Source organism: Pistacia vera, unplaced genomic scaffold, assembly GCF_008641045.1.
Source record: "Pistacia vera cultivar Batoury unplaced genomic scaffold, PisVer_v2 Contig483, whole genome shotgun sequence".
Taxonomy (NCBI): Eukaryota; Viridiplantae; Streptophyta; class Magnoliopsida; order Sapindales; family Anacardiaceae; genus Pistacia; species Pistacia vera.
The window spans coordinates 706,454-721,929 of NW_022196316.1; the positions used below are offsets into that span (position 1 = coordinate 706,454).

General features: G+C 36.0%; 1 protein-coding gene across 1 annotated transcript; it reads left to right on the forward strand.

Moving 5' to 3' along the window:
• The first annotated feature begins 14,562 nt into the window (after nt 1–14,562).
• Nucleotides 14,563–15,259, forward strand: LOC116146878 (NDR1/HIN1-like protein 26). Its single transcript, XM_031432322.1, has one exon. It carries the CDS (start codon nt 14,577–14,579, stop codon nt 15,210–15,212), a length of 636 nt encoding a protein of 211 aa, XP_031288182.1. The 5' UTR covers nt 14,563–14,576; the 3' UTR covers nt 15,213–15,259.
• The last annotated feature ends 217 nt before the right edge of the window (nt 15,260–15,476 follow it).

Below are 15,476 nucleotides of genomic sequence, written 5' to 3' on the forward strand. Positions count from 1 at the left end.
CAAATTCAATGTTACCATGTGAGAGAACTAAAGAATAAAAAATTGTACTTACGGGAGGTTAGGGACTGCCTCGTATTGGATGAATGAAGGAAGCCAAAAAGATCAATTAAAAGATGAAGATGCATGGAGAAGAGATAAAGTCAGGTTTTGCATTTCAGAAATTCGGGCAACAGCGATTAAGATGAAGACGCGTCAAAAGAGATGAAGATGCGTGGGGAAAAGATATGAAATTTGGGTTGTGCGTTTGGGAAAATTGGGTAAAAAGATAGGGCAAAGATGCATGGAGAGGAGATGAAATTGACAAAAATGCTTCCTTTACATAGGATAGGGTATTCTGTAAATAACTTAAAAAAGTAAGGGTTCTAATTAGTTGTTTAATTTTGAAATATAATTCTATTTTGCAAATAAGTCAATTTGAAACTAAAAATTTAGTTAGTAAAGAATTAGTGTTGCCTATAATTTAGGTCTGGCGGGAACAAATAATTTGGGGGAATATGAATTTTTTAACTTAAATTAGCAACTAAATCAAATTTAGTTGTTGTATATACTTTGGGGCCCTTGTAATTACTGTCCAAATATAGGATATTTTGGTAATTTTATTTTTCTATAACTAATCATAATAGTTACTAACAAATCCCTAATTATTCGCAACTAATTTAGCTACTAAGGGGTAGTTGCAAAAAATTGTTTTTTGTAACAAAAAATGTAGATGCAAAATATAATATTTTAGATGCAAATTATCAAATTTTGGAGGGAAAAATCACCTGAAAAAAATTGCAACTAAATTTATTAGTCACTAAAGCAATCAGTTCGGTGACTAACAAAATAGTCGCAAAAAATTAACTTTAGATGCCAAATGTTGGAACATGTGGGCCCTAAAATTTTAATCCTCTTTGCTCGATTAATCTCAATTTAGTTGGTAAATATAGCCTTTTTGCAACTAATTCTGATTAGTTGCTAAAAAATTGATTGCAAAATGTCAGTTTTCTTGTAATGCCTTATTCTTTAATTTCTTCCTATTACTTTACAAACACGTATTTATCTCAACATCACATCACGTGTATTTCCCATAATCTTTTTACCACTCTATTCTCATGGCTAACACACTTAATACATTATATTTATCATACTCACTTTTCACTTTAACACATGATTCTATGTGAAATTACTATTTTGCCCCTATTGAAACTTTTGTGGAATTCCTCTATAAAACTAATTAAATATATTCACTATGACTATAAAATAATCCCTACCATATTTTTGAATGTGGGTATTATAGGAAGGAAGCAATTAGGAAGAATTCTACATCAACAACTTTGACCAACCCAATTTTCCTAAGCTTTTCTACTCCCTTCTATTATTTGTTCTCATGAATACTATTATGGATTTATTATTTTCCATGGATAACTAATTTTCTTGCGATTGGGGGTGATTTCAAAACCCTAGATATGTTTTGTGATAATTAATAAAATCTGCAATTCCTTTTTTACTACTTCTTTTGATTATGTGTTTTACTCTCTATTAATAATGTCTTAGTATATTCTCTTGATTATTTAAGTGCACAATTGAACGGTTGAGTCAATCTATCTATTACCAATTTAGATTATTAAGTATGTAATCGCTTAATTAATCTAGATATCTAGTGATAAATTGCTTGCAATGGGAATAAACACTCAAGATAACTAAACCGAACTTATGAGTTTGGCTTTAATTCAGTATGTTTCTCGTCTCTTAATGCCTTTAATAAATTAAATCTAGAGAGCTTATTCTAGGTTGTTTGCTAGATAGAGAATTGGGTTAAGAGCTTGTTTAATCCAACGACACAGGCTGGCACACAGCAAGGAGAAATTGAATTTATCGAGCTTGTGATATTTTTTAAGCTGTTATAATCAAAAGAGTAGGAAGTTAGGAAGTGCTATTGTTAATTTGCAATACATGCTTAGTGGTGATGAATAATCCTTCAATCTCGTTACTCTTGCATTTTCAATCGTGAACTTGATTTGTTTGCTTTTAATTAATTGTTTTTTCAATTTTATTTTACCATATTCAGTAAATAATTAGTTACTTTGAAAAATCTTATGCAAGAAAGACCCTTACTTGCTCTGTGCTAACAAACGACATTTTAGTGGAATTTAATTAAGGTTTAAATTGGCTGTTGCTTTTGCATGCATTAATGATCAATTTTGTTCTGGTCGTTAACTGATTTTGCAGGAAATAGTTTTATATATGCTTATAAATTGAGCTTTGAGGGCAATTCTTTCATTGCTGAAAAATATTGAGACTTACACTGATAACAGAGAGCTCACATTAGTAAATTAATAGGCATAAATTTAGATTTCTTTTTCCACCAGAGAAAACAAAACACTGCTTTATTCCTTTTTTTGTTCTAAATTTCATTTCATAGTACACTAAGCCGAACTACAACCATTGAAGTCTAGAGTTGAATCGCTTTTGAAACCTTTGCCCCAAACCCAATCTCTTACCTGTAGAGGCAGAATCGATCTTTAGGCCAGTGCCTCTTTGCACGCCTTGGCTTTCACCTTCTATGCTTTAGAATCGAGTTTCAATCTTCTATAAGAGTTTGTTTTCTTATGCACAAGACGACAAGTTTTAATCTCGATTTTGTTTCTTCTAGTTTTATACCCTTCTTTTTTTATTTACTTGTCTCAGTCTTCCGCATTAATTTTGTTAATTTGGTCTTTGCACAAAGTTTTAATTAATTAATATGTCCTAACTTCAATTTCCTAATTTATCTATAGGGACTTATTTGTAAGCATAAACTCTATAAGAGACTAGATGTGATTTTTCTAGGCTATGGTTATTTTACTGTATTTTCTTTTACATTGTAATTTCTGGACAACAATCTAAAGACCAGTTCCCTAAACACAATGGAAGTTGCCTTGAACGCCGCCAAGTCATTGCCCAATGTATCCAAAATTGAGACTTTTAATGATGTCAGTTTCAAGAGATGGTAGGGAAAGGTTTTTGACACCTTGGATGTAATGAATTTGGTTGACTTCCTCAGCCACACTGAACTTGAAGCAAACATGTAAGACTATGAACAACCTCTGAAAATTTTGAAGAAAGGTAACAAGGTATGTCTGAGTACCTTATCCAATGAACTTTATGACATCTATTGCCCTTTCAAAAATGCGCACGAAATATGGGAAAACATGATAAAGAAGTATGTAACAGAAGATGTTGAAGCCCAAAAATGTGGCATATGGAAATTCCTAGACCTTAAGATGGTTGATGACAAACTTGTCACCAATCAAGTACACACCTATCACAAGCTACTAAATGGCCTAAAAAGTAAAGATATAATCCTCCAATACTTTTTTGTAGCTGGCAACTTGATTGAAAAGCTTGCAGATACTTAGAGAGATTGCAAAAACAAGATGAAGTATAAATGGAAGCAAATGAGCCTTGAAGATGTACATAAGAATTGAGGAACAAAATAGGCTTAGAGATAGAGCCAAAACTGCTAAGGAACTAAGTTCCAAGGCACATGTGGTAGAGAATAAACTATCTAATCCTCAATTTAAGAATAAGAAATCAGTCCCTAAGCTCAACAATAAAAAGGGTGTTTTCCATGAGCTTACAATTCTGCCCACATCATGAAGATGCTCTTGCATGTCTTCCAGCTTCTTTGATAGTTTTCTCAAATCTTTAACTCCTTCAAGCTACTTTGACAACATTATATACTCATTTCGAAAACACTTTTTTTTTTTTTTTTTTTTTTTTTTTCCGAATGTTGACAACATTAACAGCTACTGCATTTCTTTGATATTTATTTCTTTATCGTCAGTCATGCTGACTGCATCCACCTTCTAAAGAAATTGCATGTTCCAAACTCACATATGAAGTGCAATTTCCGAGGATTTTCATTGGACTCTGATATCATAACTGCTGCCCTTTTTTCTCTTTTGCATCCTTGGTGTTTAAAACTAATTACACTACTAATTACACTTCCACTCATAAATGAACAAGATAGTCTTCTGGACACGCTTGAATTACTTTCCTAACTCATTTATTATGCTTTTTTTTTTTTTTTTTTTTTTTTGGTATAATTTTTAATGATTTTTTTTAGAATGGCTTTTTATAAGTTTGCTACTAGAATTGTTGGCTTTTATTGCCTTCAGAATATTTTATAGTTGAAAACCTGGCATGGATAATAACAGTCGCCTGCCACCTTTCCAACGATTTAGTAAGATGGAAATGTAGTACATTAAGGGCAATTTTGTACTTTTCAAACTCTTTAGTCCTTAGGGGACATTTTAGTCATCCTACCTTAATTGTGTAGTCTTTTTCCCACCCTTTCAACTTCCTTAACCATGGTAAGGGTCAAATGGTACTTTTACAAAAATAAAAAATCCAATGTAACAAAACTCAACATCGTTAAGGTTTAGGGGTAGTAGTTGATAATTTTGCTTAAAAGTGTCACCAATTTGACTATTAGAAGACCTTGATGGTAGAATTCAAATTCTCCCTACATATCTCTCTATTGTCTCTCCTTTTTCCGCGTTGAAGTAATTTAGATTTTGGAAGCTAGGTGTTAGACCCTTAAGAGTGCCATGGGCATGGGTAGGCGTGTGGCTTTCATCCTTGCCCACTGATGAGTGATGAAATGATATATATATTTCATGATTTTATGGGTAGATTGTAGGGAACTCGTGACTTTCATGGATTATTTTTATGCAAGTTTCTTTATATATTTCTATTTTCCAGAATCACGGGTATATATATGAGTTTCAGGCTTTTAGGTAGAAAAAGTGATGAATTTATGCTCACACGGTGGTTGGAGGCTTTGTATGTGCTAAAGAGAGAAGTCAGATTGTCAAGCAAAAGAAAGAACGCGAAATTGTTGGATTGCGCCGCGGCATGGTTTTTATGCGCCGCGACATGGTTTTTCTACTCTGCACATGAGTTTTCTGTGCCGCGGCATGAGAAACTGAATTTGGACAGAAAGTTCATGCCATGGCATGACAAAGTTTTATGTTTGTGGAAGAATTTGGCACTGCAGCGCCAAAAAACCATAACATGGCATGGATCGTCAGAAAAATAAAAACCTCACCTTTTCCAACTCCGACTTGAACTTGTATTTTTCCAAAAACGGCCCTAGCAAAGGAAAAGTGTGAATAGGACTTTGTAATTTATTTTACGGATACTCTTTGACCTAAATTGAGAGCCACTTTGTAGCAAGAAAGAGAAGGAGATTCTTCCCTGGGTTTTTTATTTTCATGCTTTTGGGGGAATTGAGGTTTGCTCTCTTTAATGTCAATGTGTAACTAATTTCTTATTTAGGGATCCAATGTAGCCTAATTGGAAGGCTCTATGTTTAAACATATATTTACTATTATCAATTCAATGGAAATCTGGATTCATTCATGTATTTATTCTGCCTTTAATTTTCATTATTGTGTGACGACACTTAGTGTGAATTAGTAGGCTGTTTGTGTTGAGATTATTGAATGAATGATTAGTATTTTGTGCATACGCCCTGACAGAATTTTAGTTGGTTCATGATTTCTTGAATAATTAGTGTCTGTGCATACGCCCTGACAAATGCGCCTTTGTTCTTGATTTCAAGTATTCCTATGTTTAATGGATTTTTAATTCATAGGCTAGACTATACGCCCTAGCTAGTCTTGTGTTAAAAATATTAGGTTAATCCCGTATGCCTTACAGTAATACCTTGATTTAGTGAATGCAAACCCTAGAAACGAAATTGATAAACAATAGAGAGATGTTTGACATAGAGTTGGATAATTATGGTGAAATTGGAGCCCTAGGTTTTGGTCAATTGGGTTTTTGATAATTTTAATAGTTGTTTAATTTTAGTTTTATTCAATTGTTGCTTTTGAAGTGATCTTCCTTAATTCTTCATTATTAAGTCTTGTTTTTAGTTTTAATTTAAGCATAGTTATTAGGATTAGTAAATTGCTTACAAATCTTTGTGGGATCGACCCTTGCTTTTGCACACTAGACTATGAGAGCGATTCGTGCACTTGCGAGGTTATAAAATTATTCATCACCCACAACCTTGCCAAGACAATGCACAGGAGCAAGCTAAATGAGGATGGGTGGTGTCAGTTGTGGGGTGTTTGAGCGTTGGGGCGCCAAACATGCACTGATGCAAGATAGTGAGAACACAATCCTATAGGCTTAGGAGTGTGCGCACTTGCAAGTAGATACATGTGCGGGCAAGCATGTGTTAGCATGGGCATTGGGGCATGAGTAGGTCAAGCAATGCACGGGCCGGGACGTGCTCAAGTGGGTAATGTAAGCAGCAAGCTATTGAGCACACGCACAAGGCAGACAACAATGTGCATGGTGTGCATGTGGGCGTGCGCCAAGGTGACGGGAATACTCAGACAAAGGTTGGGAGACAGTTATGTATGTCTAGATAAACATGTATAATTACCCAACTACTTGGTAACTGTTGTGTAGGTTGTAACTGTTCTTGTAACTATCATGTAACTGCCTTGCCAATATGTATATAAGGCAAGCAGGTTGTATTGTTCAAGGGAGAGGGGGATATGTGTGAATTTGCCACTGTTGTAACTTGAGTGTTATATCTGTGAGTGTGGGATCAAATTGTATCAGTGGGAAACATTGTGGGAGCATTCTTGTTTTTCTTGTATTCTTTATACATAATATAAGGTTTGGAGTTTTCTTGTATATTGTGTTGCTTTAAATTTTAGTAGCCTCTTTTATACATTGTTGCTAGAATTTGTGGCAAGGATACACACATTTGGTAAAGCTGGCTGGTAGGCATTTGGTATGTTTGTGCCGCGCAATGCCTAGAAGAAAGTTTAGGCCTTGTGACATTGGTATCAAACCCCAGTTTATCCCAATTCGTTTTTAAATTTTCCTTGTTGCTTGTTCATGTTGAGAAGGGTTGAAATGGAAGCATTAAGGGAAAGAGTGACTCGGTTGGAGGAACTGATGGGTGAGAATCAAGATGGCCAAATTATAACCATTATTGAGAGACTTGATTAGTTTGACCAAAGTTTTAAAATTCTCCATAAGCAATTTATGGAAATGGTGGACCAAACCAACAGGAGAGTGGAGGCCATCGAGGATGACAATGCCTTGCTGAAACATGCCATCCCTCGTAGTCTTGATGGGGGAAGTACAGCCAAGATAAGAGTGCCCGAACCAAAGGCTTTTCAGGGTGCTAGAAACGCCAAGGAGTTGGAAAATTTCTTGTGGGATATGGAGCAGTACTTTGAGGCAGCGAAAGTCCCTAATGCGGAGAAAGTTTCGATCACAAGCATGTATTTGGCTGGTAATGCTAAGTTGTGGTGGCGCACAAGGTTGGCAGATTATGTTATGCGGGTAGACTCAAGGTGGCTACTTGGGAGAAACTCAAGAAAGAACTGAAAGATCAGTTCTTGCCTGGGAATACATCATGGATGGCCAAGGATAGGTTGAAAAAGCTCGAGAAAAAGGGTATTGTGACGGATTATGTGAAGGAATTTAGTTCCTTGATGTTAGACATTCTAATATGTCCAAGGAGGACAAATTGTTTAACTTTATGCCAAGCTTGCAAAGTTGGACGCAAGTTGAATTGAGAAGGCAAAAGGTGCAGGATTTGCCTAGTGCAATTGTTGTTGCTAATAGGTTAGTAGACTTCAAAACTAATAAGAAAAAAAAGCATATTGCTACTGCAAAAGCAAAAAAGAAGGATCACCAGGAGTTTAAAGGAAGTAAGGGATTTCCCAAAGAGAGAAAAGCTTAATGCTTTAATTGACAAGGAGGCAAAGCTAGTGGGGAGCAGATCTTAATGAATCCAATGCAACTAATGAATGCTATGATGGCAAAGACTAGTTCAAAGACGGGAAATGGTGTTACTTACCTTGGAGTTGTGAGCAAGGTGTTGTTTGAAATACTTTATTGTTTGTTGACATGAAAATAAGGGACATTCAGGTTAAAGCCTTGTTAGATACGAGAGCAACTCATAATTTCATGGCAGACAGAATTGTTTCAACATTAGGGCTAGAACTCTTTAAGAGTCCCACAACAATGAAGGGTATTAATTCTAATGCACGTGCGGTGATGGGAATAGATTGCATTGTGTTTGTATGTGTGGGTTCTTGGACGGGTAAGATAAACTTGACTACTGTTATATTGAATGGCTTTGATATTATTTTGGGGGTAGAGTTCTTTAAGGTAACAAAGGTGTTGGTGTACCCTATTTGAATGGTATGATGATTAATCATGAATTAGACCTCTGTTTTGTGTCATGTTGTTCATTGGGAGGTGGTAGCAAACCGAGACAGTCAAAGCTTACCACTATTTCAGCCATGGTAGTAAAGCATGGGTTGCAAAAAGGGCATGAAACTTATTTGGCGACATTGATAGAATTGAAGCCTGATAAAAAGGTTGAAATGTTAGATACAGTGGCTTACATGAGTTTGTTGATGTGATGCCATGGGAGTTGCCCAAAGAACTTCCTCCAAGGCAGGCTATCAATCACAAAATCGAGTTGGAACTAAGGGTGTTCCCACCTACTCACCTACCATATAGGTTGTGTCCTGTGGAGTTGAAAGAACTCCAAAATAGCTTAATGAGTTGCTTGAGGCAGGTGCCATAAGACCTTCGAAGGCTCATTTTAGTTCTCTTATGTTGTTTCAAAAGAAACAAGATGGATTCCTTCGTGTGTGCATCGACTATAGGGCTTTGAACAAGATTACAATCCGGAACAAGTATTATGTTCCTTTTGTTCAAGATCTCATGGATAGGTTGAGTGGAGCTTCGATTTTCATCAAATTGGACTTGTGGTCAAGGTATTGGCAAGTCAAAATTACTACAAGAGATGAGCCTAAGACCACCTGTGTGACCAGTTATGGTTCATATGAATTTTTAGTCATGCTTTTTGGCTTGATAAATGCACTAGCTACATCTGTAATTTGATGAATGATGTGCTATACGAGTTCTCAGATGATTTTGTGGTTGTATATTTGGATGATATTGTTATCTATAGTTGAGATTTGGATAAACATTTGGTTCACTTGAGAAAGGTATTGATACGATTGAGAGAGCATCAATTGCATGTGAAGATGGAGAAGTGTGAATTTGCTAGGCGGGAGATCATGTTCTTGGGGCACTTGGTGAGTAAAGGCCAAGTGAGAATGGATTCGAAGAAGGTGCAGGCAATAGTGGAATGGCCAGCTTCTACAAAGGTACTTGAGTTGAGATCTTTCTTGGGTTTGGCAAACTATTATTGCAAGTTTATTGCAAGTTACTCAAAGAAGGCAGCACCGTTGACTGACTTGTTGAAGAAAGGGCAATGATTAGAGTGGACAGAAACATGTGCCACGACTTTCAGTAAGTTAAAGGAAGTCATTGCCTTAAAAACAATGCTGAGGCTGCCTAATTTTGAGTTACCATTTGAAGTTTATACTGATGCTTCAATGATAGCTATTAGTATGGTGTTAGTACAAGAGGGACATCCTATTGCTTTTGAGAGTTGAAAGTTGAATGGGGCAAAGCAGCGATATTCTACTTATGAGAGAGAGATGGTGGTTGTTGTGCATAGTTTGTAGGTATGGCGAGTGTATTTAGTGGGCATAAAGTTTGTGGTGTTACAGATAATGTCGCCAACACTTTCTTCAAAACGCAAAAGAAATTGTCCCCAAAATAAGTCTGGTAGTAGGAACTTTTGGCTGAATATGACTTTACACGGCAACATAAGCTTGGGAGGCACAATGAGGTTATTAATGCTTTAAGTAGGAAAGAAGTGATTGTTGCTCTATTTGCAATAACCTGTGTGGAATTTGACATGTTGGATAGGTTACAAGTGGCTGCCCAAGAGGATGTCGAGTACAAGGATTTGTTGACACAGGTTTGTGATGGGATTGTACAATGATATTGGTTAGATGATGGGTTGTTGTATGCCAATGGGGATAGATTTTATGTTCCAAACAAGGGTGGATTGAGGTGACTGTTATTGAAAGAAGTTCATGATGCACCATAGGCAGGTCATCCCGGTAGAGAAAGAACTTTGGCTTTGTTGGCAAGGGACTATTATTGGCCTAAGATTGAAGTTGACATTGAGTACTATGTCAAGACTTGTCTTGTATGTCAATTAGACAAGACTGAAAAGAGGAAAGTAGCAGAGTTACTGCAGCCCCTGCCCATTCCTGAGAGGCATTGGGTGTCAGCCTCTCTTGATTTTATCAGTGGGTTCTCGAAGGTGGAAGGTATGTCTTCTGTCCTTGTTGTGGTGGAAAAATTCTCTAAATATATAATTTTCATGGTAGCCCCAGATGCATGTACAACGAAGACAAATGTTGCCTTGTTTTATAAAAATGAGGTGAAGTATTTTGGGGTGCCAGTGGATTTGGTTAGTGACCAAGACGCGAGGTTCACTTGATGGTTTTGGACTGCTCTTTTTAACATAATGGGAACTAAATTGAAGTTTTTTATAGCTAATCATCCACAGACGAATGGTTAGACTGAATGGGTGAATGCATTGCTAAAGGGATATCTTTGGCATTATGTGACTTCTGGCCAATAGAATTGGCTAGATTTGTTAGACTCTGCGCAGTTTTGCTATAATCTTCATAAATCGTTTTCAACAAAGTTATGTCCCTTTGAGTTGGTGTTGGATAACAGCCTTAACACCTATAGAGATTGCAAAGCAGCCAATAGGGGGAAAATTTCTTGCTACTGATAGGGTGGCAAAGGACAGGTAAGAGCTTATAGATCAAGCTCAAGACAATTTGCGCAAGGCAAGCAAATGGATGAAGAAGTATGCGGATGCTAAGAGGAGGCCTTTATAGTTTGATGTAGGTGATCAAGTGTTACTCAAACTCACTCCTCATATTTGAAAGAATATCAATAGCAAGCAAGTGCACAGGGGGTTGGTACCGAAATATGATGGGCTATTTGAGATTGTAAGCAAAATATGTGTTGTTGCTTATAGGTTGAAGTTGTTTGAACAGATCAAGGTGCATCGCACATTTCATGTGAGTTTCTTAAAACCATTCCATGAAGACAAAGAGGATTCTTCATGGACCCAAGCTAAGAGAACTCCTCTTATGATCATGAAACAATTCGATGATGAAATTGAGAAGATCTTAGATCATTGGAGGATGGGACATCATAAGAAGAATCACCAAATTGAGTATTTGGTGAAATAGAAGAGGGGTAAAGATAGTGAAATTTTGTGGGAAAGAGATATTGATTTGTGACAATTTGAGGAGAGTGTGCAGAAGTACATTTCTACCATTCCGACAAGGACATTGGGTTCTTCTGGTGCGGGTGGTTTGTTAGAACCTTAATAAGTGCCATGGGCATGGGCAAGCATGTGGCTTTCATCCTTGGCCACAATCTTGCCAAGACAATGTATGGGAGTGTGCCAGATGAGGATGGGTGGTGTCAGTCATGAAGTGTTTCAGCGTTGGGGCGCCAAACACGTACTGATGCAAGATGGTGAGAACATAGTCCCATAGGCTTGCGGGTGTGGGCACTTGCAAGCAGATACATGTGCAGGCAAGTATGTGTTAGCATGAACGTTGGGGCCTCCATAAGCAGGTCAAGCAATGCACGAGCTAGAACGTGTGCAAGTGGGTAATGTAAGAGCAAACTGCTGAGCACACGCACAAGGCAAACATTAGTGTGTGTGGTGTGCATGTGGGCATGTGCCAAGGTGATGGGAATACTCAGACAAAGCTGCATGGTTGCTTAGACAAAGGTTGGGAGACAGTTATGTGTGTCTAGATAAACATGTATAATTACCCAACTACTTGGTAACTATTGTGTAGGTTGTAACTGCTCTTGTAACTATCATGTAATTGTCTTGCCAATGTGTATATAAGGCAAGGAGGCTGTATTGTTCAAGGGAGAGGGGAATATGTGTGTATATGTCATTGTTGTAACTTGAGTGTTGTATTTATGAGTGTGGGATCAAATTGTATCAGTGGGAAACATTGTGAGAGTATTCTTGTTTTCCTTGTATTCTTTATACATAATATAAGGTTGGGAGTTTTCTTGTATATTGTATTGCTTTACGTTTCAGTAGCCTATCTTGTATATCGTTGCTGGAATTTGTGGCATGGAAACGCACATTTGGGAAGGCTGACAGGTAGTTGGCGTGTTTGTGCCGTGTAGCACCTAGAAGAGAGTTTAGGCCCTGTGACACTAGGTTGTGTGTAATTTGACTTGAGCATGCCAACTACAACGCTTATTACATCCACCCTTATCCCTTTGTTGGTTTTATAGTAACAATTAAGCAGAGTAAACACAATATCTTCTCAAAAGGTACAGAAGAATCGTGGAAAAGAGTTTAAAAAAAAAATGATGGATTTGATTCATCATTCCTAAATCTATTGTTCCACATTTTTTAGGTTAACAATAGGGTAATAGTTTTGCTCCACATTTTTTAGGTTAACAATAGGGTAATAGTTTTGCTCAATGAGTCCCGAGGATCAGTTAAAGTATACCCAAATTGATCCGGACACCTTGGTCATGTAAAAAAAAAAAAAAATAGGGTAATAGTTTGTTTCTATATAACAATCCTAATGGAGTTTGTTGTTGTTACATTAGACCTAGGAAAATTTTAATTAATTAACCCTTGCATTATGAATTAAAAATATTTTTATTAATTATTATTCTATTAAGCAAAACATTCCCACCATTGCTAATCAGATGGTCAAACATAACAGTAATGCTAGACTTACCGACCCAGCTACCGATTTGACATACTGACTCATGTGAATTAAGTTAAATTTTGAGATTTGGGTTGTTGGGTAGTTGGGTCGGTATGTAAAAATCGATAGTTGGGTTGGTAAATATAGTATTACTGCAAACATAATTGTAAACCAAATGCTATGTCCCACACTGTAATATTCTTTTGAAATCCTAATGGCTATGACCCACTAACTTTTATCAAAGGCAACAACACGTCCAGCAATGGATCCCTCCAAATCAAACGGCTGAGAGAAAAGGATGAGATATTTGGTTCTACCTTATATACCCTTTTCTTAACTTAAAAGTAACGGCTAGATAAGACACATAAAGGCTCAAGAAATATGAGGAGGTTTCCAAAAAGTTGATTTATAGATTCTCCATGTCTCCCTTTCTCTGCTTTATAACATTTCTTGAGCACAGCTCTATAAAAATAAAAAATTATATATTTAAAAAGCACCAATCAACGGCTAAACAGCTTAAGAGAAAAGCACTTTTCAACTTAATCAATCATTTTGCTTTTGCTTAAGACAAGTTGAGTGAATATTGAATAAAAAGATAGAGATGCCTCTACGCCTTCAATCAACAAGAAAAAAAAACGCTTTTCCTTCAATTATTAAAAAAAAGCAATCACCATATTTGATACTGGGTAACAAAGATATCCCCGTATCCTTTCTTTTCAACCATCATCGTTCATAAAATAACCTATTTTCTATAAAGCGTGCTGCATATTCAAGATGTTGATTTAGAATCTAAATGCATCATGTATCTATATTTGATTTTATAAAAGAATCGATAAATATATATCTATATAATAAAATTTTTATATTTTTTTCATCTGAAATATGAATTTTATAAGACTAAATTGTATTAATGCTGTGGTAAAAGCTGTAAATCCCCCACAGTAAGGATATGCCTTGTATAACTACAATCCTCAACCTCAAATGGTCAAAAAGCTGTTTGTGACTTTAATTAATTTCTCAAAAACATGGAAAGTGGTCTTCTTCTCTCTAAGTTAATTGCTTTATTTGAATTCTAAACCTAAAACATGGGGAAAAATATATGTGGGAATATTCTTACATTTTGAAAGCTTCACACTTCTCTTTTGTTGAGAATATTTATTGCATCTTCCCTAAAATATGGACAATTGCCTATTCAGTTTTAAGCACCAGTACAACTAATCAATATTGAATATTCTTAGTATCCATGTACATATATATAATTTTTATTTGCTTACTTAAATTATTAAATAGTAACCCTATATCTCAAATTTGTATCCTAATATTTATATTGCAAGTGATCGATAACATTTATTATCCACACAATAGCATTAATCAATGACTTAAAGAAATATAATATTAATGAGAGTTAAAACAATATAATATTATATAATTCTAAATACCGAAATATTATAGGACCAATCATATGATTTATAGACCCAGAGCAACAGTATTGAAATGAGGAACAGGTTTATGTGCAAAACCCATGAGGGCATGAACAATTTGTTAAACGAGCTTATGTTTTGTCAATTATTATTAATATGCATGGACTTTTGAGATATCAGGGGCTCATTGTTTCTTGTGCCATTGCCACATTACCCGAAATAATATATATTCATATATTGAAATGTGTTATAAAGCTGAATTTGATCCAACGGTGGAGATGCAGTTTAAAATAATGCAATGAAATAACAACCCTAGATATAAAGATTGATTGGAGAAGTTTGGAAGCAAATAATATCTCACAGCAGCTGCCAGTCAAAAGCATGAAAGAACACAATAATTGTTGCTTTCTATTTCCTTTATTAATCCCATCTCTCATTCATCTTCCTTAGTCAATTTGTAACTAAACCTTCCAATTCTCTCTCTCTCTCTCTGCAAATGTCTCAAGTCCTCTCAAAATCTCCTAAACACTGTGCCAATAAGCAAGGTTTCACCATTAAAAAGCAACACAAGAAGTTTTTCTGTATCTTTTCATCATTCTTCACTTCAATTCTTTCACTTATTCTCCTTCTTTGGCTTATCCTTCACCCTTCAAAACCTCAATTCACTCTCAAAGAAGCCGATATCTATCAGCTAAATCTCTCTGACTCTCACCTTCTCAATTCCTCCATGCAATTCACATTATTATCCAAAAACCCTAATCAAAAAGTTGGCATTTACTACGACCAGATACAAATTTATGCGGCGTACAAAGGCCAACAGATCACGGTTGATACTCTTCTTCCACCTTTCTATCAAGACCACCAAGATAGCAATTTGTTAACGGCATCTTTGGTTGGGACGGGGCTCCCTGTGGCGCCTTCGTTTGGCTATGAAGTGGGACGAGATCAAACAGCGGGAAAATTTGTTGTGAATGTAAAGATGAATGGGAAGTTGAGGTGGAAAGTTGGAACATGGGTTTCTGGACATTACAGGTTTAATGTTAATTGTGTTGCGGTTTTGCCTTTCGGACCAACTCTTCCAACACCTCCTCTAACTTCAAATCAAGGCACTCTCTGTTCTACTAGCGTTTGAATTACGATTCACTAACATATTAAGTTTCTATACACTAGTGTTGTTTCTTTCATGTTTGGTGTTAATTTGCTTTTCTATCATCAGCTTGTCAATTAATGGTGTTTTCCCATATGAAATAATCAATATGTGTTGGTGGATTTTAAAATTTTCATATTGAATTAGCGCATGTATATGGCGTGTTACAGCTGATGTAGATATAGCTAGGGGTTTACATATTTTGATGCTGTTTTAAGTGTTGTGATATGTAAAGTAATGAAAATATAA